The sequence below is a fragment of the Sus scrofa genome, chromosome 1 (genome assembly GCF_000003025.6).
Source record: "Sus scrofa isolate TJ Tabasco breed Duroc chromosome 1, Sscrofa11.1, whole genome shotgun sequence".
In the NCBI taxonomy this organism is placed as follows: domain Eukaryota; kingdom Metazoa; phylum Chordata; class Mammalia; order Artiodactyla; family Suidae; genus Sus; species Sus scrofa.
The window spans coordinates 44,809,612-44,833,793 of record NC_010443.5 but is presented as its reverse complement, the minus strand read 5'-3'; the positions used below and the strand labels follow the sequence as shown (position 1 = coordinate 44,833,793).

General features: G+C 36.5%; 1 protein-coding gene across 3 annotated transcripts in view; it reads left to right on the top strand.

Annotated features, from left to right (window-relative positions):
* RFX6 (regulatory factor X6) overlaps positions 6,910 to 24,182 on the top strand; it is a 61,434-nt gene continuing 44,161 nt past the window's right edge. For 2 of the 3 annotated variants that reach the window (XM_021089145.1, XM_021089140.1), the window contains exons 1-4: positions 8,074 to 10,568; positions 10,832 to 10,988; positions 13,671 to 13,794; positions 15,475 to 15,536. In XM_021089145.1, coding sequence (XP_020944804.1) covers positions 10,346 to 10,568; positions 10,832 to 10,988; positions 13,671 to 13,794; positions 15,475 to 15,536 — 566 coding nt within the window. In that variant the 5' untranslated portion in view covers positions 8,074 to 10,345. Of the gene's footprint in view, positions 8,052 to 8,073; positions 10,569 to 10,831; positions 10,989 to 13,670; positions 13,795 to 15,474; positions 15,537 to 24,182 lie in introns of those variants that run through there. The other variant, XM_021089153.1, reaches the window with a different exon arrangement.

Here is a 24,182-nt window from a genome sequence, read left to right as displayed (position 1 = left end):
TTCATTCTCTTTTATGGCTGAGGAATATTTATATATATACCATATCTTTATCTATCCATCTGTCATAGACACTTAGGTTGCTTCTATGCCTTGGCTATTGTAAATAGTGCTACTGTGAACACTGAGGTGTATGTATAGAGCTTTTGTCTTTTCTGGATATAAGCCCAGGAGTTAGGGTTGCTGGATCATAGGGTAATTCTGTTTTTAGTTTTTTGAGGAACCTCCATACTATTCATAGTGGCTACACCAATTTACATTCCCACCAGAAGTATGGGAGGGTTCTTTTTTCTCAACACCCTCTCCAGTATTTATCATTTGTAGCTTTTTGATGATGGCTAGTCTGACTGGTATAAGGTGATAACACTTCGTAGCTTTGATTTGCATTTCTCTAGTAACTGGCAATGTTGAGCATTTTTTCATGTGCCTATTGGCCATCTATATGTCTGCTTTTGGAGAAATGTCTGCTTATGTCTTCTGCCAATTTTTTGATTGGTTTTTTTTTATATTGAGTTATATGAGCTGTTTGTATATTTTGGAAATTAAGCCTTTGTTGGTCTCACCGTCTGCAAATATTTTCTCCCATTCCATAGGTGGTCATTTCATTTTGTTTATGGTTTCCTTTGCTGCGCAAAAGCCTGTAAGTTGGTTATGCCTCATTTATTTATTTTTGCTTTTATTTCTTTGCCTTGGAAAAAGGTAATGTCCTCATCTTGCTGATAAAATAGCATATCTTATTACATAATTTGTTTATATGAAATAATAGACACTTCAGCCCCAAGGCCTCTAAGAAAATATGTGGTAAATATAACACTGTAACTAAAAAGTTTGAAAATGAATAGAGTTTGTATAGCCCTCAAATATGGTTAATTTATCTGGAGGGTTTAGGGTTCACACTTGGAATATCTTATTCTGTTTATCCCCATAGAGTGTGTCTCTGTGTGGACACTTAATTTTGAAAAGCACCTGCAGAATTTTCTGGTTTTGGGGAGTAGAAGAAGAGATGTGCCTACGAAAATTACATTCCACCTATAGCCAGAAACTTTAGAGAGCTGTTTAGAGAGTCCTGGGCACAAGATGCTGTTTCTCCTCAAAATGGCATGTATATTTAGACCTCTGTGTGTGTTTACCACTTGTGTGAATTTCCTAAAAAAGTCAAAAAATAAGGTACATATAGTTTGCATATATACATATTTATAAATGGTTATTTTTCATTTGGTGTTTTTATGTGCATTATTGCATTTGATCTTTATGTGAACCTTTTAAAGTAAGGGTTTTTGTTTGTTTGTTTGTTTTGTTTTGTTTTCCCTTTTTGGCCATCCTGTGGCATATGGAGTTCCCAGGCCAGTAATCAGATCTGAGCCACAGTTGTATCCTAAACCACAGCTGTGGCAATGCTGGACCCTTAACCCACTGTTTCAGGCTAGGAATTGAACCTGAGTCCCAGCGCTCCCAAGACACTGCCACTCCCGTTGTGCCACAGTGGAATTCAGAAGTAAATTATATTACTCAAAATTTTCCTTACCTTTGCATCTAAAGAAACAAAAACAGAAGTTACCACTGTGGCTTAGTGGTTAAGAACCCAACATAATGTGCCTGAGGATGTGGGTTCAATCCTTGGCCCTACTCAGTGGGTTAAGAATTCAGCGTTGCCACAACCTGCAGCCTAGGTCGCTGATGCAGCTCAGATCTGGCTTTACCATGGCTGTGGTGCAAAGCCTGCAGCTACAGCTCCAATTCACCCCTAGGCTGGGAACTTCCATATGCCACAGGTGTGGCCATAAAGAGAAAAAACAAACAAACAAACAGAAAAGCCCATGAAAAACAATAAACTCTCCACACACGCTTGCCATATTGCTTTTCCCACACGCTGCTGCTACTTTAGTGTGCAAAAGTTCAACAAATGTTTTGTGATATGCAGGGCTATAACCAATCCATCACTGAATCTGTGAGTTTTTAATATGTAACAAACCACCCCAAACTTTACTGGCTTAAAGCCACAATCATATTTTTTTTTCTTTTTAGGTCCGCACCTGTAACATATGGAGGTTCCCAGGCTAGGCTCCTTAACCCACTGAGCAAGGCCAGGGGTCAAACCCATGTCCTCATGGATGCTAGTCGGGTTTGTTTACCACTGAGCCACAACGAGAACTCTTCACAATCATTTATTAGTGCACAGTTTTATGGATCAGCTATTTGGGGTCAGCCATTTGGGTTGGGCTCAGCTGGACTGGGCTTCACTGAGACTCACTCATGAAGCTGCGTTTAGCTGGCCAGTCATCTGAAGGCTGATTACTCTAGAATGGCTTCATTTAGATCCCTCATATATCTGGCAGTTGGTTCTTGCTATTAATTCTGGCTGTCAGCTGGTTAGCTTGTCAACTTGTCAGCAAGTTAGCCTGGACTTGCCTAATATTTAATATTTAATTTGATTTACAAGTTATATTTTTCCCGTTTCATATGTAAGAAGTAACTCTCAAATACATATAAAGTAGTACATTAATTACTTTTGCATATGGGCTAACCTATCTCTTCCTTCATTATAGCAGACATACAATTAGTTTTATATTGTGAAACTATTTATTAAGCAGTCACTTACCATTACCCCTACCTCTAGCCTCTTTAGACTATCTTACATTTGAAACAGAGAGAGAAGTAAATTTTGATTTTTTTTTTTGTCTTTTTATGGCCACACCCGTAGCATATGCAAGTTCCCTAATTAGGGGTTGAATTGGAACTGCAGCTGCTGGCCTACACCACAGCCACAGCAACGCTGGATCTGAGCCCCATCTGTGACCTACACAGCAGCTTGTGGCAATGCTGGACCCTTAACCCACTGACTGAGGCCAGGAATCGAACCCACATCCTCACAGAGACAATCTCAGATTCTTAACCTGCTGAGCCACACTGGGAACTCCCAGAAGTAAGTTGTTTTTATATGTGAAGGTTTAATGGTTACCAGAAACACTGGATGTTAAGGTTGAACAAAGTAACTTCCAATAAAAAGTTGCATGATTTTCCTTTAACTAAATAAGTGAATATTAAAATATTTAAAATATGCTCTCTCCATTTTTAACAGTAATATTGTAATAAAATATATTTCTCAAACTTTAATACATTTTATGTGTATATATGCAACCCTGGAATCATTTAAATATCTTTTATTTATAATAACCCATAGGCCAACTTTTAGATAAAATTTACCCTGCTTTTTTGAAACAGTTTTGATCTTAATTAAAATGAAGACAGTATGGAATTCCCATTGTTGCTTAGTGGTAACAAACCCAACTAGTATCCATGAGGATGCAGGTTCGATCCCTGGCCTCGCTCAGTAGGTTAAGGATCCAGCATTGCTGTGAGCTGTGGTGTAGGCTGCAGATGTGGCTTGGATCCTGCATTGCGGTGGCTGTGGCGCAGGTCCGCAGCTGCAGCTCCCATTCGACTCCTAGCCTGGGAACCTCCATATGCCACAGGGGAGGCTCTAAAAAGCAAAAGCAAAAAAAAAAAAAAAAAAAAAAAAAGAAAAAGAAAGAAAGACAAATAAAGAGAGTAAAGTAAAGTAACACACACCTATGTACTCTCTATCCTGGCATTTTCACTTTTCTAAACAACCTATTGAATAAGAAATAAACATATTAACATCAATCAGCAGAGCTTATATAGAGTTACAAGGCAAGAGTATCTTATACAGCTCTAAGGAAAATCTAATGAAATTTCTAGACACCTGAATGGATTTTAGCAACACTCTCTCAACAGAGACACTTCTGGTACAGGACTGAGTTATCAGCTTTTGACCTCAATTCAAGCTTAAGTCTCTATCTGTCTTTGGAATGATGGTGGTAAAAGAGGTAACTGTTATTCATGAACTTGGTAACTATGTTTGGCAATAACTATAGTGAATTCTGGCTCAGGGACCAGCAAGGAGCTGAGCAATTATATTATATAGAAAGTACTTATTTTCCTTGATAGTTCCTGAACACTGCAACCTGGGAAATAACTTTACTTTTTCATGAAAGACCCATCCATTTGTCACCAGGCAATATTGATCCTTCCTTTAAATAATGTTAGTACCTACCATTGATTCCATTTCCATCAGTGCATTCCCTTTCCTGGTCCTGATTACTACCCAGATTAAACCCAACTATAGCTTCTTTGAAACCCTTTTCCCTGGATTTTCCCCAAATTAATCAATATTTTACACTGATTGTAGTTATGAAAAAAAAAATGATTCTGCCTTCATGGAAACCGGAGCTGCCAACTAAGTTCTACCCAACTGGACATATTTTATCTTTCTCCTTTTTATATTGGCTTTCTCAATCCACTCAACCATTTCTTGATCCTTCTTTTTCTTTCTTTATCTCTTTTTGTTCATCATTTTCTAGTACTTCTCTACCATCCAATGTGCAATAAGGAGAGAAAGAAAAAGGAGGAAGAAAGAAAGAAAGAAAGGCAGAGAGAAAGAAAGAAAAAGAAAGGAGGGAAGGAAGGAGTAAAGGAGGGAGGAAGGAAGAAGGGAGGGAGGAAGGAAAGGAAAGAAAAAGAAATATAGGAAAGAAGAAGGAAAAATTAACACGGCACAATCAAGACTGAAAGAGGAAGAAATTAGACTTGAAGAAAGAACGGAGGAGTTCCCGTCGTGGCGCAGTGGTTAACGAATCCGACTAGGAACCATGAGGTTGCGGGTTCGATCCCCGCCCTTGCTCGGTGGGTTAACGATCCGGCGTTGCCTTGAGCTGTGGTGTAGGTTACAGACGCAGCTCGGATCCCGCGTTGCTGTGGCTCTGGTGTTGGCTGGCGGCTACAGCTCCGATTCGACTCCTAGCCTGGGAACCTCCATATGCCGCGGGAGCGGCCCACAGAAATAGCAAAAAGACAAAAAAAAAAAAAAAAAAAAAAAAAAAAGAAGGAACGGAGACATAATTAACTGAAATTTACAGGACAATAGCTAACAGCTCATCTTTTAAGAATAAGCCTGGGAATTTTGTCCAAACCTTATAAATTTCCTTCATAGCAAAGTTTTGGACTAAGTAGTCATTGTTATCTGGTAAGGTATCCTAATAACCCAAATCTGCCTATTTAAAGATTGTTTTCTTTATTGAGATAAAATTCACCATGTTATTTTGAAATGTACAATTTGGCATTTTTTTTAGCATATTCACAATGTTTTGCAACCATTGCCACTAATTCCAGAACATTTTAATTACCGAAAAAAGAAACCCTGTATTCATTAAGCAGTCTCTTCCCATTACCCCTACCTCTAGCCTCTGGCAATCACTAATTACCTTCTGTCTTTATGAATTTTGCTATCCTGGTCATTTCATGCAAATGGAATCATACAATATGTGGCCTTTATATTTGACCTCATTCACTTACCATTATGTTTTCAACAGTAAAGCATCTTGTGGCATATATCAGTTCTTTGTTACTTTTCATAGCTGAATAATATTTCTCTTTAATTAATATACCACATTTTATTTATCTACTCAACAGTTGATGAACAACAGGTTGTACCTAATTTGACTATTATGCATAATTATGTCATAAACATTTGTATACAAGTTTTGGTAGAAACATGTTTTCATTTCTCTTGGGTAAATACTTAGGAATGGGATTACTGGATCATATCAAAGCTCCATGTTTTATTTTTTGAGGAACCACCAAACTGTTTTCCATGGTGGCTGCATTTTACATGCCTCCCCTCCCCCGGCAGTGTATGAGACTTTCAATTTCTCCACACCTTTTTTTTTTTCCTTTAAAAGAATTATAGCCATCCCAGGGGAGTGAAGTGCTGTCATTGTGGTTTTGATTTGCATTTCCATAATGAAAATGATATTGAGCATCTTTTCATGTGCTTATTAGACACTTGTTTGTCTTCTTTGGAGAAATGTCTATTCAAATCCTTGGTTCTTTTATAAATTGGGCTGTTACCTTTTGATTGTTGAATTATAAAAATTCTGTATATATTTTGGGTACTAGACCTTTATCAGATAGATGATTTTTAAATGTTCTGCCATTCTGTGTGTTTTCTTTTAACTTTCTTTTGTTTTTGTTTTTGTTTGTTTGTTTTGGTATTTTTAGGGCTGCACCCTTGGCATATGGAGTTTCCAAGGCTAGGGGTCAAAGCAGAGCTGTAGCCTCTGGCCTACACTACAGCCACAGCAACGCTGGATCCTTAATCTACTGAACAAGGTCAGGGATCGAACCTGTGTCCTCATGCGTACTAGTCAGGCTCATTTCCGCTGAGCCATGGTGGGAACTCCTCTTTTAACTTTCTTGAGAGTGTTTGATGCACACATTTTAGTGGAATTCAGTTTATTTCGTTTGTTGCTGTGCTTTTGGTGTCATATTTAAGAAATATTTGCTTAATCATAAAAATTTACACTTAGGTTTCCTTCTAAGAGTTGTACACTTTTAGCTCTTGCATTTATGTTTCTGACCCATTTGGACTTAATTTTTGTATATAGTGTGAACATCAGATTCATGTGGAAAGGATTTCTTTTGCATGTGGATATCCAGTTGTTTCAGCAATATTTGTCGCTATTCTTTTTTCATTGAAAGGTTTTAACATCTTTGTCAAAATCAGTATTTGCTTTGTGTACTTGGGGGAATCTGTTATTAGGTTCATAACTGATCTTACTTTTATTTGAATGTAGCAACAACATAAAATTTATTATCTGGGCGTTCCCGTTGTGGCTCAGTGGTTAACAAATCCGACTAGGAACCATGAAATTGTGGGTTTGATCCCTGGCCTTGCTCAGTGGGTTGGGGATCCAGTGTTGCCGTAAGCTGTGGTGTAGGTTGCAGATGCAGCTCGGATCCCACGTTGCTGTGGCTGTGGTATAGGCCAGTGGCTACAGCTCCGATTCGACCCCTAGCCTGGGAACCTCCATATGCCACGGGAGAGGCCCTAGAAAAGGCAAAAAGATAAAAAAAAAAAATTATTACCTGAAAGTAAAATAATTACTTTCTATATTTAAAAAATAATCTTGGTCAACAACAACAACAAAAAATTAGGTGAGGCATGAACTTCCACAGAAGAAAGTCTCATAATATATGATCACTCCAGATCATACTAAGCCCAGAAGGAGTCAAGTCAAGGAGCAAGATGCTTCTCAGAATTCTTCAATGAAAGAGAAAATTTCTTTCCTTGTCTATGAGTAGTAAAAGGGATCTGAAGTTTTATAACAAAATATTAGATATTTTTATTGAATGCCTACTGTTCCAGGCACTGTATTAAATTCTTTTAAATAATTGTTTATTCAATTCTTACATCAGCCCTATAATGTGGTGTCTTATGTCAGCAGAACGTGAGTCAAGCAGTCATCAACATATGTGATTTTTAAGAAATTGTAGGAGAAACAGGTAACGGAGTAGAGGTAGTAGAACAGAGAAGGGGAAGAAGCCAAAAAAGAATGGAGTTTCAGGAGTTGTCCAGCAAAGATGCTTCAACCTGATCCCACAGAGGAGCTCTGGATTGAAAACTGCAACTTAGATTTATCTACTGTGAGGTTAGTGAGCTAGGCTTTTATCTCTTTAATCATCAGTCATTGGATAAAGGCTAGAGGATATATAAACACTGAGGTGCTTGTGCTCTCTTTGCCTATGGGCAAGGGTGGTATGGGACAAGGGCAGTTCCTCCAAAGAAGAGTGTCAAGAGTGTCAGGTGCTGTTAGGTGGTGGTGGTGGAAACAAAAGGAAGTTGAAGCTGGAGAAAGGGTAGTTAAAAAATGTAAGGAGGATCCAAAGGGGATCTGAGCAAGCACCCATGAAGTCTGCTACAGATAGATGCTATTTTGATTCTAGTTTTAGAGAGAGAGAGAAACTGAAAGATTAAGTGTCCAGAGTCACAAAGAAAATAATTGCAAGTTTATCTGACTAAATTTCTTCCCCTCTAATGTGGTGCTGCCAGTCATGAATATACTGTCATTTGGAAACTTCCAAGAATCTCCTTTTTCACATATCGTTGTGCCATTTTCTTCAAACAGAATAAACTTCTTCAGATATTCTTTATTTGGGACCTATCGAATTGCATGTGAAATTTTATGAGTGTACAGGTGAGTATATTCATGTGCTTTTTTTTTCTCATGTGGAGAGAATCTATAGCTTACACAAATTACTTAATGAAATATAAAAAACAAACTGTTAAGAATCACTATTTTAAAAGATCATTCTCCATATTCATCTATTTTTCTGCCTAGGATTTTATGACAGGCTTATCACTATTGTCTCTAAACGATATTGTCTCTATCATTCTCATGAAATCAAATGAATTGTAATAACCACAAATGGCAGTTTAGCATGATAACAGCCCCCCCACCCCCCGCCCCACTCAGAACGCCACTTTTACTGCATCCCATAAGTTTGAGAGAAATTGGCATTTACACTTTTTTAAACATTTGGTATAATTCAGCATTGAAACCATCCTGTCCTGGGCTCTTATATGTTGAAAGAGGTTTTTGTTATTATTACTGATTCAATTACTTATTATAAGTCTTTCAGATTTCTATTTCTGACCAGAAGGACAGAGAACTGACATGTTATTTTGTTACACAGAGAGTTTACTTAAAATTAAGGCAAAAATTCACTTAGGGCCTTAAATGGTTTGTATTCTCACTGATCAATTCAACTGGATAATTGCCAGATATTCACTTAGTGTCTGTATGACTTACACACGCACATAAAATCAACCTGGCTATCAAGTGATATTTAAAGATATTTTTTTTAAATCTCAGTAATTTTCCTGAATGTTTTTCTTCTGATTATGTGAGATAAAGTGGGAAGTCTTTTTGTGTACGAACCATTAACCATTAGGACTTCCTTTACAAAATGAACCTGAGAGTGTCTCTGTAAAGAAGGACCATTCTTAACTTTAGTAGAGTAGAGCTAAGCCATATGGACTGAGAAAACTCTGAGGCTTTGAGGGAACTAGGTAGAGGAAATTGATAGGCAAGGTTGTAGAGGGGTGGAGTGGGGTTATAGCCTGAGAGGTATAACCCCACTCCATGGGGTTGGGTGCATGCCCCAGCCTGGACCCAGCTGCTGGAGGTACCAGGTACCAGATACCAGGTAAATCAGGAGAAAACCTTTGATTTAAGTGATGCTAAAAATGGAAAGGGTCAAATATAATCTTGGCTTCTTAGGCAAAGTAATGCTCTTATATTGTACTATTCCTCCCCATAATTCACCCTTCAGCCATCCACCACCTTGGGTCTCATTTTGTTTTTTTCTATGTTATATTTTGATGTAATATATTTTAATATTAAATTAAGGTTCAGGGGTGATTTCTCTTTCTAATACTCCAAATGAGGATAACAGGTTGTAGGTCTTGGTGAAGTGATCCCAAGCAGGATTCTTGCTCTTTCTGGAGAACACTAAGTGTATAGTAAGCACAGGGTATATCTGTTAGAAGAACAGAAGATGGAAGGAATGAACCATTTGTGGCAGTCAGGCGACACAAACCCCAAGTCTACTGACTGCTCCTTCTTAAAGAGAGAACAGATGTTTTCGCCACACGTAACCCTTGCCATTTTGGGTTGGAAGTGAAAAATGGCGATTTCATTTTTCATTTTAACAAATGTCCAAAGCACTACTACTAGGTTTAAGAGGTGAGGAATCATCGTCAGGGACGCATTTAAATCACAAACTGTAAGGGAGCGAATGCAGCTTTTCCTCCAAGCTCAGGGCCGGGTCCTAGAGGGGTAAAAGGCCCAGCATTCTGCACCCAGGAGCAAGGGCAGTCTGAGATGAGATGGCGATTGTCCCGTCACTGAGCAGAGCCTTCACCAACCCCTAGGATTACTCCAGGAGTAAATCAACCCGGCCAATGTTGTACAAAGATTCTGGGATCTTCCTCTGCTGTCCCCAGCGAGCAGAGTCAAGGATGTCCGCCGATGCATCTCTGTCTCCCGGGAGTAGGGGCGGGAGCAGTTACTTTCCCCCAGAGACGACAGCGGAGCTTTCTTGGTTCTTTCTGGGAGCTTTGGGAGTGAAAAGGGCCTTGATCCCAGTGCAAGATGAGAGAAAGGAAGGACAGAGGGAGGAGATGGGAATGGACTCTATCACTCAGGTTCCTTGGGCCCAGGTGAGGAAGTGAGTTCCGAGCTGAGCTGAAGGCAGACAGGTGGAGTAAGGCCGTCCCGCCTCAGCCCACCCGCTTCACTGGCTGTCTGAGCTGTACCTGTGCCCGGCCTACCTTCCCCGCGACGCCCAGCGATCGCTGCCCTCGGCCTCCGCCCCCGCCCCAGCGGCCGCTGGTCCCCAGCTCCGCCCCGCCCCGCCCCGCCCCGGGCTCCGGGCTCCGCTGGGAGCCGGTCGAGCCGCGGGTGCCCAGGTCTCGGCGGTCAGGAGGATGGCCAAGGTCTCAGAGCTAGAAGACGCCTTCCTGCAGGCGCAGGCTTCTCCCCAAGTTTCTCCCGAAGTCCAGGAGGAGTGTTGTGTGCATCTCCTGAGCAAGGGTTTGCTAGTTTACCCGGAAGAAAGGGTGTACCTGGCGGCCGAAGCGCAGCCTCAGGGCGCCCTGGGCAGCGGGGAGAAAGGTGACGACCCGGAGCTGCCCGTGGGGGTTAAATCAGGTGAGTGCTCTGTCCCTCCTGGGACTTGATTGGGAAGCGGATATATTCTAAAATGGGCATCCTATAATAAACATAATGACTCCGCAAATGTACGTATACTTCCCCTAGGAAAATGTTTGTCAAATAGACATCAAGTCTATGGGATTTGGCATAGCTCTCCTCCGAACGCCCTATAGGCCACCCCGTTTGATGCCAAGGTACATTTAGAGGCTAACTGATTTCGTATCCTGATTTTCTTTATCATCTTTCCGTCTTCCAATCAGAAATGCATTTAAGCAACGGTAACTTTTCCTCTGAAGAAGAGGATGCGGACAATCACGAGAGCAAAACCAAAGCAGCGGATTCACAGCTCTCTCAGAAGAAAACCATCACCCAGATTATGAAGGATAAAAAGAAGCAGACTCAGCTTACCCTGCAGTGGTAAGACTCGCCCACAGGGGTACCCTAAAGCACGTGTTGAGTTGTTACAGTCAATATCTTCAGAATCTTTGCTTTTCTCAATTTTGTTTCTCCCTCATCTTTTACAGAGAAATTTAGAAGACCAATTAAAAATTCATCCAAAACTTCTTTTCATTGACTATTTAGTATAGAAACATATTCTGGTACTGGTGAAAAATGATCTGCAGTGCAAATAAAAACCCCCACTTGGTTCATTATTGATCAAAATTATAATTCCTTAGAATGTAAGAAATAATGTTTTTATGACTTATTTGTTTAACATGCAATCTTTTCAGTTCATATATATTTATTATTTGGTAGTTTTATGTTTATAAAACATCATTCTTAAAAACAGCTTAAAAGAAGGAAGGATGTTAACGTTGCCTTTATCCATAGAGAGCAAATTAAAAATTGTTTATTGGCCCTAAGATGAAATGTACTAAAACTAGAAGACATAAAAAAATCAGTTAAGATGTTGCTAAATGTTCAACTATTTTAATAGTACCTGTCATATATGATTTATTATAGTGAAATATCACTAACTGGACTGTGTGGAAAATCTTTTAAAACCAAGAATTTGTCAGTAGACTCTACATATACAGAACATTTTGTAATATTGGCTCTAAAAGAAACAGGAATCTAAAGTAAAAACATAATACTAAACTTCCTATGTAGTGTGAAGAGACAGAAGTGTTAATTTCCCCTCAAGTTCCAAATAAAATGCAAATAAGTAAGAATATCTATTTGCTGATAAGTTACATTGTGTGCCCTAAACCTTAGAAAAATACAATAGAAAAAAAAGCATCTTAAAATAGCTAGTACATTTTCTTTGACGAAAACATTGAATTAAAATTTGCACATATTAAATTTTTGTGATTATATCCTCAATTCTTTCAAATATTTGAAATATAACCTAAATGTCCTTCTAAAGTTATGGTATAACTATTGAAGTTGATATCACAGCATTTAGATAATTATCTGAAATATTTAGGACACAACTATTTTCTTTAGGATAATTGAGGCAAAAACATTTTGGTTTCAGATATATTATGAAGGTCTCTTGAATGATCACTTCCATTATTCAGTTTAGTTTGGGATAATGGAAAACTTGAGTTTCTATTTTATAAATATAAATGCATTCTAATTAAAGAATAAGTCATACCCCAATTAACGTTGTACTTATGTCTAGCATTATTCAGTATTTTGAAGATAAAGAAAATGCCTACAACATCAAAAAAGCTAGGGAAAAAAGTGGGCATTATATGCATGTCATTAAAATATATTTTTAAATAGTTGAATGTTTCTCAGTTATTTTCATATTTTTAAACTATAAAATGTCATCATTTTTGCTTGAATTTTCTACACTCTCTCCTAAAAAAGCATTAGATAATTTACAAAAACCTAAGTGAGCTATTTACCATCTCATAATTTTCCCTTAAAGTTATAGATTATAGTAGGGATATTAAAAAGTAGAATTGAAAGTTAAAGTGAAAAATCTTCCTGAGTAACTTCAGTTTTCATCGTCAGGTGTTTGGTTTTATGAATACAAATTTTACTGGGGTTTTGATTCTTTTTTTTTTTTCCTTTGTCATAGAAAAATGGATGTTTAAAAAAAAAAAAAAGAAAAATGGATGTTTGATGCTTTACCTGCTTAGGAAACATGTCTTGCAGCTTTTATCTCAAGCACTTTGGGAATGTGTTAAATCAGAGATCTTGAAGCGCTTCACTCAGTTTTAATCTGAATGCACATTCTATATTGCAGTAATTACGATTTTAGTATACATATAAAGGGTATGAGTAAATTTTAGCCAAGATCATCTATTGAAAGTTTAGAAGAATTAAGAGTAGAATCTACAAGTTCTGATTTTTTATTGACCTTCAGATATTTATAACACTTAAATATGTTACTACTTTTATGTAAACTGTGCTTAATTGCAATTGCAGACATTCATATTGAATAGAATTACTTCTGAATTTTCAAAGTTTATATGATTATGTTTATAATATAGAGCTGAACTTATATACATCATGTTTGGAGGCAACTATAGAGAATAACATGTTTCAAGTGAGCAGGATGTTTCAGATAATTATAGTGCTGATTACAGTAAAAAAGGTACAGAGGTAGAAATAGATTAGTACCATTTCAAACTTAAGTGAAGTTAATTTACTCTTATGTATTTTGCAAATAAATGTATCACCATGCTTCCCTAACTATTCAGTGTTCAGAACTAGTTTGTGAATGACAGTAAGAGATTGTAGGCATTTGCCAACCTGAAACCTGGCAGCCTTTGAGAATGTTATTTTTCAAAGCCATCATCTTCACTATTCATATTTGATTATCACAGAGCAAAGCATGGTGAACAGTGAAGATTTACAAAGAAGTAAGACCTATTCTTTGGGATGTGGACCAGGCAGGAGTAGTTTTTGCTTGGCTGTGGTATTTTAACTGCATTAGCAGGTATTCACTGGGTGTCTTGCTCTTCTAACTTGAATCCTTGTGATCCTATTTTTAATAGTATACAGAAAAAAGAAGTCTACTCATGTCTGCTCATGAACTCATTTGTATAGGGTCTGTATTCAAAAGGAACATTAAATCAATGTGAAAGGGTAAAGGGAAGAAGAAATAAAGAAAGGTTTGACTTAATGTTTTGCCCTTTTTCACAGGCTTGAAGAGAATTACATTGTATGTGAAGGAGTTTGCTTACCACGGTGTATCCTTTATGCACACTATTTAGATTTCTGCAGGAAAGAGAAATTGGAGCCAGCCTGTGCGGCCACCTTTGGAAAGGTAAATAACATATTTTGGCTATATTACCTTACAACTGAAGTTATGTCAGGCAGACAGTGTAGAAACAAATTCATCTGATCAAGTTTTCTTACAGAATATTAAGAACTCTTGTTTCGTAAATGCAATCTCTTAAGGGCTGTATTTGTACTATTTGTTTTACCTAGAATGTACCTACTATTTGTTTTACTTTGAACTACTGTATGTTTTAAATATTAAAACCCTGGCTATCGGATTTAATGTGACTTTAAAGAAAGCTCCATTTGAGCCATAATATTTCCCTTCAAAGAGGGATACATCAAGGAGTATGTTATGGCCTGTATTGAGAAGAAAAATTAAGCAGAGGTGACAAGTATCTTGTTAGTGTAATTGTTGACTGTGTTTATTCTATTTCATAAATAGTTCTTCTGATTCTCCACTTGATCTGAGTACATTTACACCCCAAAATCCAAGATGTTGTTATGGGATGGGTTACATTTCTTTCATTTAAAAATCTTTCTCTTTACTCAGCCTGTGTGGTTAGGATGGGAATCTATATAACTGGCATTATTATACTTGTATATGTTGATCTCATTTTGAGAATCGGGAAATAGTATCAATCTCATGGGAAAACCTTGTTCTTTGAGATTCTTGTCCCGCTCTATTGTCCAAGAACCTAGGATATCCCAGAAAAATTGTAGGAAGCTTGGCTCTCAAATATGGCATCGCCTATAAACTAAATCCAAATTCTAACCTGTAGAGGGACTCATTGTCTAGAAAATAATGATGACTCTGGTCTGGCTTCTCAGGTTTTGAAATAAAATAATTAATTAATTTATTTTGAAAACTTACCTGTTTACAGGAGACAGTGTGATAAGTGCACGGTAATCCAGTGATTTAGGTTCTAGCCTAGACTCGAATTCGTTGTGAAACCTGAAAAGCACTTAACTTCCTCAAAACAGTTCACTCATTCTATAAAATGAGGAGGTTGCATAAGACAATTTCTAATATCCATTTTAGCTGAAATATTTTATTAGCATACCTTATGGTTAACTGTTTGGGGAGCCACGAAATGCCTTGAGAATCTGATTAAAAGCTACCAAACCAGTCCTCAAAAAATTAACACATACATGAAGTTTGCCATGGAGCCTTCAGGAGATCATGTGTGGATCTCTTAAGATTCAAGTTAAAACCACCATTTTATGTAGAAGAGATTTTTGTTCTTTGATCAGATGCTAAATTTTAGCCAATTTATTGAAAGGAACATAGAAAATAAAAAAAAATTGAAACCCTCCTGTAAAGATCTAGTACGGCAGAGAAAGCCTCGTGTGTCCTTTCAGGGTTGGAGATAGATATTTAGTTGTGGCTAAATCTCTGCATAGAATTATTACTAAAGAGACCCAAAATCTGCCCACAAAGTAGTTCAGTAAAGTGATAATTGCTTTGCAGTAACATCAAGCCAGAGCAGGTATTGGTATGATCTGCTTTGGCCTTGAGGAGAGGTCAGTAGAATAAGCTCTTCAGAAAAGGACCTCCCTCCCTTTGCTGATGTGTCATTGCTTATCAGTATGTGTGTGATATTACTTTTTCCCGACTAAATATTTATCAAAGTTCAATATTTGCTTTCTACAATCAATTGGTTATGAGAGGCTTGCAGTCGAACCACAGCTTTCTAAAAACTAAAGTAATTGAATTTCTTTTTAGACAATTCGTCAAAAATTTCCCCTCTTGACCACTCGGCGGCTTGGAACAAGAGGCCATTCAAAGTAAGACACGTGGATGAGCACATTTCACATCTGTGCATAGGATGCCTTGTGCCTGAGGATTCACACACTGTGAAATAAGTATTGTCTTTATCAGTGAATAGGACCAGGTATTCTCTTCTTGGTAAAGCAGGCTTTTGCCAACTCTAAGACTTGAAAAGTGGATTTCAGAGTAGCGTTTAAAAAGCAAAATTTACACAGAAAAATCATAATATATTGTTTTTTTCTTATGAAATAATATAAATTAATTTTTTTAAAATAATCTTAAAATCATTACTGCAGGTACCATTGTCATGAAAGGGCAATGCTTTTGGCTACATAAGTGACCAAATGAAATCCACAGTAATTCCAAAGAGCAAGGCCAAAGCCAGGAGTTCAGTGTGTCAGGTTCTTGCTCTGATTTTCCTCCCTAAATCTTTTCTTTCCCAGATCTTCGTTCCCTCCCTTCCTTCCTTCCTCTTTCTTTCTTCCCTCCCTCCCTTCCTTCCTCCCTTTCTCCCCACCTGCTTCTTTCCTTTTTTTGGCAACCCTGAAGTACATGGAATTCCCAGGCCAGGAATCAGATCTGAGCTGCAGTTGTGACCAACATACACCACAGCTGAGGCAACACTGCATCCTTAAGCCACTGTGTGGGGCCAGGGATCAAACCTGCATCCTGGCGCTGCAAAGACGCCACCGATCCCCTTGCAATGCAGCTGGAACTCCTCCTAGACTCTTTCTTAATATCCCCTTCTTTTCCCTTCAAGACAAATGACATGCACAAATGACCCAATGGAAATATAAAATAAGCTTTCACTTATTCTCTCTCGGTAACTTTATAGCTTTACTTTTCTCTTGTGGCATTCCCTGTAGAATCCCCAGTAATAGGTTCTTGTCCATCCATTATTTCTTTTTGTCCTTTGTGTTTTTAGTTTTCCTTTCCTTCTGCCTGCAAACATATCCAGATCTCTTGTGTTGATAAAAATAAAATCATCTCAAACATGCTGTACTCTTCACCATTGCTCTGTTATTTTTCTTCTCTTGGCTATTTCTTGAGGGTAGCTATCTGCTCATGCCCCTTACCTCTGGTCACATGCCTTTCTCCAGCCCATTGATTTACCCGGGCAGAAACTCCAAGGCTCTATTTTTACTGTTACTCATCTTCCTTGATGCCTGTCTAGCATTTAAAGAAAATTTTATTGAAATATAGTTGATATAATTCTTTTTTAGATTCATTTCTATTGTACGTTATTACAAAATATTGAGTAGAGTTCCCTATATGTATAGTTTAATCCCAAACCCCTAATTTATTCCTACTCCCTTTCTGCTTTGGTAACTGTAAGTTTATTGTCTGTGAGTCTGTTTTTGTAAATAAGTTCATTTGTGTCGTTTTTTTAGACTCCACATAAAATTATCATGTTATTTGTCTTTGTCTGACTTATGCCACTTGGTGTGATCTCTAGGTCTATCACGTTGCTTCAAATGGCATTATTTCGTAATTTTTACAGCTGAATAATATTCCATTGTATATATGTACCCCATATTCTTTATTCATTCATCCGTCAATGGACATTTAGGTTGTTTCTGTGTCCTGGCTATTGTAAATAGAGCAGCTGTGAATATTGGGGTGCATATATCTTTTCAAATTAGAATCTTCTCTAGACATATGCACAGGAGTAAGATCGCTGGAACATATGGCAATTCTAATTTTAGTTTTTTAAGGAACCTCCATATTGTTATCCGTAGTGGCTGCACCAATTTACATTCCCACCAACAGGGTAAAAGGGTTTCTTTTCCTCCATACCCTCTCTAGTATTTGTTAGTTGTAGACTTTTAAATGATGACCATTCTGACCTGTGTGAGGTGATCCTCATTGTAGTTTTGATTTGCATTTCTCTAGTAAGTAGTGATGTTGAGCACCTTTTAATTTGCCTGTTGGTCATCTATGTGTCTTCTTTGGAGAAATGTCTTAATTCAGAAATTTCTAGTAGCCATATTAAAAAAGTAAGATGCAACAGATGAAATTAATTTTAATATGTTTTATTTAATCCAGCATATCTAAAACATTATGATGTTACCATCTAACAAAAATTAAAATTATTAATGAAATATTTTACATTCTTTCTTACTTACCAAGTATTTTCAATCCAGTGTGTATTTTACACCTACAGCATAATGAAATTCAGGCTAGTCACATTTCAAGTGTCCAGTACCCACATGTGGTTATTCTGTTGCCTAGCTCAGCCTTAATCGTTTGCCAAAAGATAGATCCTGCTCTGTGAATTCTCTTGAATCTGTCTCTTTGCATTCTCACTTTTAAAACCTAACCTTGACTCTGCCTTTTCTATTCCATTCAATATGATTCTTCCAAGTTGACCTCCTGAAGTTTGGACTCAATCATATCTGTGTCATCCTTAGATGCTTGCGCCTGCTCAGGACAAAATTTTCTCACCTTAACATTCAAGATCCATTATGACTTAGCCACAGACCATTTTCTTACCTTATCATCTGCCTCTCACTTTTCAGCATGTAGCCTGTGTCCCACCAATTTATGGCCCAGTACCCTTTGCTTCCCTCTCCATCATTCCTTAGTTTATGCTGTCTTCCTCCATGGACAATGCCCTTTTCCCCTAGGGGTTTGTTGAAATCCTAGCCATTTAAAAGAATGGACTCATCAGCTTCCTTTTCTTTTGAATCTTTACTTAGCCTCTTGATTCATCATAGGCTCTTTCTTTTCACCTTCACAGCAATTTTTAAAAATTTTTCTTAATTTATTTTAAATTTTATTGGAGTGAGGTTGACTTACAATGTTGTGTTAGAGTCAGGTGTAAAGCAAAGTGAACAATCTCATAGCAGTTTTTGATACCTATCTTAATGCAAAATTAACTTATCTTCTCCCCTCAAAAGATAGTATTTTGAGTATAGGGACTTTGTCTCACCCATTTTCATATTTTTTTCTGTGGTCTACTACAGAGTAGATTATCAATTAATATATATTGAATTGATTTCTATTAACAGTTTTGTGCCCTGAGAAATGAAATGCCAGATTGAAAAAGACAAAATTGGCTCATTCCTTCTAACCAAGTCAGCTTTTTCTCAAAGTTGAATCAGTTTAACATGCCTGATTTTTACTGAATTTGATTTCTATGGAATTGTGTAGGTAGAGAAAAGATTAGATAATGTTTGAAGTAGATAGTAGAAAAGGAGGCTAAGTAATGCAGAGAAATCTTCACAGGATCTACCAGAGCACAGTCAGGCAGGCTGCAGAAAAAGTCAATTAATCCTAGAAGGAGCCTTTAGGATTAGGGATGAATCATTAACCTTGTCCATTGTGACACAGTGAGGCTCCAGTGTGTAGTTTATGTAACAATATGTGGTGACTGCAGGCAATTTGTTTGATATCTAAAAGCAGATGTGAATTTTTGAATTTGAATTTTTCCCTACCTTCCTGATAACTTACATATATTTTTGTCATTTTTATATCATAGGGAAAGTGAAATTTTCCATATGTAAACTAAATATGTTGAAAGATATGGCAAGATTTAGAGTGTACTTTGTAATTGACAATGTTTTGATGTAATTATTCCTTGCAAGATAGCTTTCCTGTCTTTACTTATTTCCAAAAAATATCCTTAGATTCTTTTTATCTTGGAATATAGTATGTCAAAAGGCAGCACTGCCTAGTGGTTAGGAGCCTGAGGTTTAAAATTGGACAAATCTGAGTTTTAATCCGATATTCCCATATATAGCTAGATGAATTGTTCAGCTTTTCATCACTAAGTTGGGTGTAACATTATCTACTAGGTTTGGTGTGAGAATTAAATGAGAAAAGTGTAGGAATGAATGGAACATGAATATGCTTTCAAGCTCAGTATCCTTAATAATGATGGAATTATTAATAATAATTGAAATTAACACTATGATATTAACAAATCAATGCATTAAAAAATCAGCAGTGCAATTAAAGGTTATTATTTATTGAGCAACACACACACACACACACACACACACACACTGTAATCCTTACAATGACAATACAAGATTGGAATTAATTATGTTTTACTATGTTTTACAAAGGAGGAAACTGCAGTTCAAAGATTGCCGACTTGCCCAAGGCCACACAGATACTATAAAATAATAATGTTGGCATTTAAATCAAGGTTTATCTGGCTCCTAAAGTTTGTGCTTTGTCAAATACTGAAGCCTTTTTCTGATAACAGTCATATCAACAAAAGATTTTGTTTAATTGAACTTTTGATTTTTTGACACATAAACTTTCTTTATTTTTTCTGATCTACCAGTTTTAAATGTTTATTAATATATTAGATTCTTTTTCAAAGCTCTAACAACATTTTTTCATGCATCAATCATAAGGCATTTTAAATTATATTTAGAAGTTTCCGTTGTAAAGCAGCGGAAACAAATCCGACCAGGAACCGTGAGGTGATGGGTTCAATCCCTGGCCTCACTCAGTGGGTTAAGGATCTGGCGTTGCTATGAGTGGTGGTGTAGGTCTCAGACGTGGCTTGGGTCTGGTGTTGCTGTGGCTGTGGCGTAGACTGGAAGCTGTAGCACCAATTGGACCCCTAGCCTGAGAATCTCCATATGCCACGGGTGTGGCCCTAAAAAAAAAAAGGCAAAAAAAATAAAATAATAAAATAAATTATATTTATTTAGAGATATGTTTTCTAGAAAATCAGATTTGTAGACCAAAACACAATTTTTCTTTCTGCTTTTAATTTTTCTCCAAAACATTGTATGTGTTGGTGTATTAGCCTCATAATCATCATTTCTATTGGATGTTCAATATTTCAAAAATTTATATTTAATGAAAAATATTTTTGTATCTATAGAAATATGAACAGATGAAACAAAAATGTAAATGAAGTAAGCATACTTTGCTAGTTATTTTACTAGTTATTTGTAAAACTTTTTATCGTAGATTTTTAATATAGTGTCTAAAACATACTATCATTAAATATCTATTGAATGTTTCAAAAATATAAATAAATTTGGTATAATTTGTTTATAGATAAATAATAAGCTCAGCACTCCACCCCTTTGTTCATTCTTACCATCCTCTCCCTGCCAAGAAAACTAATAAGCCCAATGGCAGATTCTGCACATTCTCCACACCAAGATAAAAACTGACTTTACATTTGCGTTTTTTCTTTCCTTCCCTTTGATTATTCCCGATGCCAACAATATTTTCTTCCTGTGCAAAAATTTTAAATGTGGATTTTGAATGAATAAAAATGAAACAAATTCTATAGGTACAAAAGAGTATATAATGAAAAATAATTCTTGCCTCTTTTATGTATTATAGCAAGGATAATCAATCTATCATATTTATATTGATGTACAGAGTGGTGCTAAAGAGTTTTTGAGGTGCAAAGAATAGTAAGATAGGGTACATGCTGTGAAAAACCTTTCACTGTTAATATCCATTTATTTAATAAGCATTTTACCTAGTATCCTGGTGCTGACTAGTCTCTAAAGATACAATGATTAGCCACAGAGCTTATGTTCCACCCCTGCTCAAAATGGCTCAACAGGGTAAAGGAAAACATAGTTGAGCCCACCGAGTAGACTTTGTGAGATTTCTGGCACACAGTTAACTGTTTGATTTGAAGTTACATTTTAATTTCTTGTAGACTTTGATCAGTCAAATCTTGGTTTTCAGACATGATGGACAAAAGCTATTATCTTATTTATTAGCAGTGATTTAGTGGGTTAATAAAACTGATAGGGCAGCTGCTCTTATCATAGTAAGTTATTGCAAGTCCCTGAACAGCTTAATCCCATCATTTCCTTATCAGTTATCATTTGTGTAATGTAAACTAACATCAGAGCTACTAGCTCAGTGGGAACATATGTTTCAGGAATTCTATATAATGACAAAATGGAAAAGAAGAAATATAGGTGCAGGTATAAATTGATCAGCAAATGAAGAAAAGTATTAGACACAAGGTAAATATTTTAGTACTAGAAAAGAGGAACAGTAATTTCATTTGTCCTATTAAGATATAACACACTCAAAAAAAAAAAGATATAACACATTCACTTTCAAACATGGGCATAAAAAATAATTAATAATTCTTCTTTATTCCTTAAATGTCAATAATATCTGCCACTTGACATAAGGACCATTGATGCTAATGAATGAACCCAATTCTGTTAAATAATCAAAAGACTACTTGTGTTACAGAAACATTTTCTTAGAGAAATTAGCTAATCATACCTAGGATTTTAAAGCATTTATCATATATCTTTTTAAATAAAAATAGATAAAAATCATATAGGGAGATAGAACTGTTAGAAGTTTGGGAATCTTTATTTAGAGAATCCTACAGAGTAGGCCTTGAATATTGGTATATATATTTAAAAAACTAGTTATCCCACAATGAGACAAACCTCACTTTTTATTCAACATTCACCAGTATATATTTATGTTATGCTAGACTATTTCTGGCAAATATTTCCCAGCAAGATTTCTTTTAGTGTAATACGTTAATTAACAAAATAATGATATAAAATGTTGCAAGTGAGATGAAAAAATCCATGTATACTTAGCATGAAATTACTCTCCCCAGTTTTATGAGGTTTATCTACTGCTGTTAGGAAGACAGAGAGCTGCTCATTTATTATCTCCTTTCAAAGACACTAAATCATCACTCAGATGATAACATGTTCCTGGACAGACTTTAAAAGGAAGATTAAAGGGGAAATATTATTTTCTTGGAGAAGAAATTGGATATGAAATGTGCTAAGGAAATTTGAGATTGTAGCATACATAAAATTCTTTACATGTAATAGTTGCTCAATAAGTGGTAATTATTTATATTAGTACCTACTATCACCTGCTGGATTTTAGCACATATTAATTTAGTATTGCAGTTCTTTCTTTGTGTGCTTTTGCCCCCCAAGACTATCAACTCCTCCAAGGTAGAGACCTTCGCCTGCCTCTTTTTGAGTCCTCAGCACCAAGCACACAGTAAACACTGAGTACATGTTTGAAGGAAAGAGAGTTCACTCTTCTTCTGGTCCCTATTGGCCAGTGTATTTATAAGACTGTATCGATAAAACATGTTCAGCTACATCAGCCTATCTAAATTAGGAGGCATTGCTAATGAGAAAAGGTCATGTTTCTCATCTGTAGAGTGGAATGTAGCTGACCAAGTCACCTTCCTTGCAATGTGTGTCTGGTTGATGGTGTGAATAAAATACATTACTTAAAAGATATATATGTATATATATATAAAACCTTGTGTCTAAATGTAGGTGGTGGTATTAAATACATCTCTTTTTAAAGATATTCTGTCCTAATGATTAGAAGGGAAGGAACAAAATAATGCAGTTGTTTTATAAAAATAAGGAACAAAAGAATTGTGTAATAAAAATATCCTTTCCTTAAAATTTCTAAGTGAGAGAAGAATTACAAATCCATGTTAGTATTTACTGGGTCCTAAAGGATGTTGCAATTTTTACAAAAAATGATCTCCAGGTGATTTATAAAAATGGAAAACTTGCCTCAGGGCTGGTCAATGTGGGCACTGTTCCTTGACTGGAAGCCAGTCTGGCTCTAGGAAGCTATAGACTAGGGTGGAATTTGGAAGCCTCCATTCCTAGCCTGATTATCCCTGTCTGTTTTTTATCATTGTTTTGAGAACTCACACAGTGATCAGGACATAGTTTGCCCTCTAATATGTGTGGAACTCATGGTTATCCCTTTGCCTTGTTTAATGACTTGTCTACCACCTGTGAAGGCAATGTATGTTTCTTCTCAAAACGCATGGCAAACTACTTTAACATGGTCTAATACTACTTACATATTGAAAAAGGGATGGTAGATGAGAAACAAGAAGATCAAAGTTATAATGAAAGAAAATTTTCAATTTTTAAAGCAACGTTTAACATGTATTGCTTCTGCAAATGGCTAAAATAAAATTATTTAAACTATAGTGTCTATAGAACAAACAGTATGCTTTGCAAAAGAACATGAAACTACAATGTATTTCCATTGTAATAGATGAGCTTTCTTTATTTTTTCTAATATGAAGATACCAAAAGAGGTATCTTAGTTCTAAAATCTCAGAAACATATTTCTAGTTATTTGACTTACATTCACTAATTCTAATATGCTTGGCTAAATATCACCTAAATCTGCTCATTTGTTATGGTTTTGAGGTATTTCCCTTATTTTCTATTAATACAGCTGCTTTTGGTAAGGTCTTTTTGACTTCAGTTTTCTTCTTTTAGTTTCTAATTAGAGATAAATCAGTTCAATATTTTGGAGTTTACTTAAGTGTCATATCTCCTTCTTCTCTCCCTTTGTTCCTATATACCTGAGAGGTTCTTTTCCTTCATTTATCCAGGGATTATTTTCTTAACTGTAAAAATCTACCAGAGGATTATCTTCTTACCTGAACAGAAGCAGCTTTGTCCTTCTACCAAAACCAAGGACTTGAAATCTTGTTCTCAGCCTGCCACACTCACCAAATATCTTCATTAACCTTGATCACTCTCCATTACTGTTTTAGCTCTTTCTGAAAACATTTATTATATGTAATTTCTTTTCATAATGAAAAACTCTTTCTTCTCCATCTCACATGGAGGCCCAGGGTCATCAGAGGCAACTTCTCTTTGCCGTGGTACTGCCCTTACAACTTA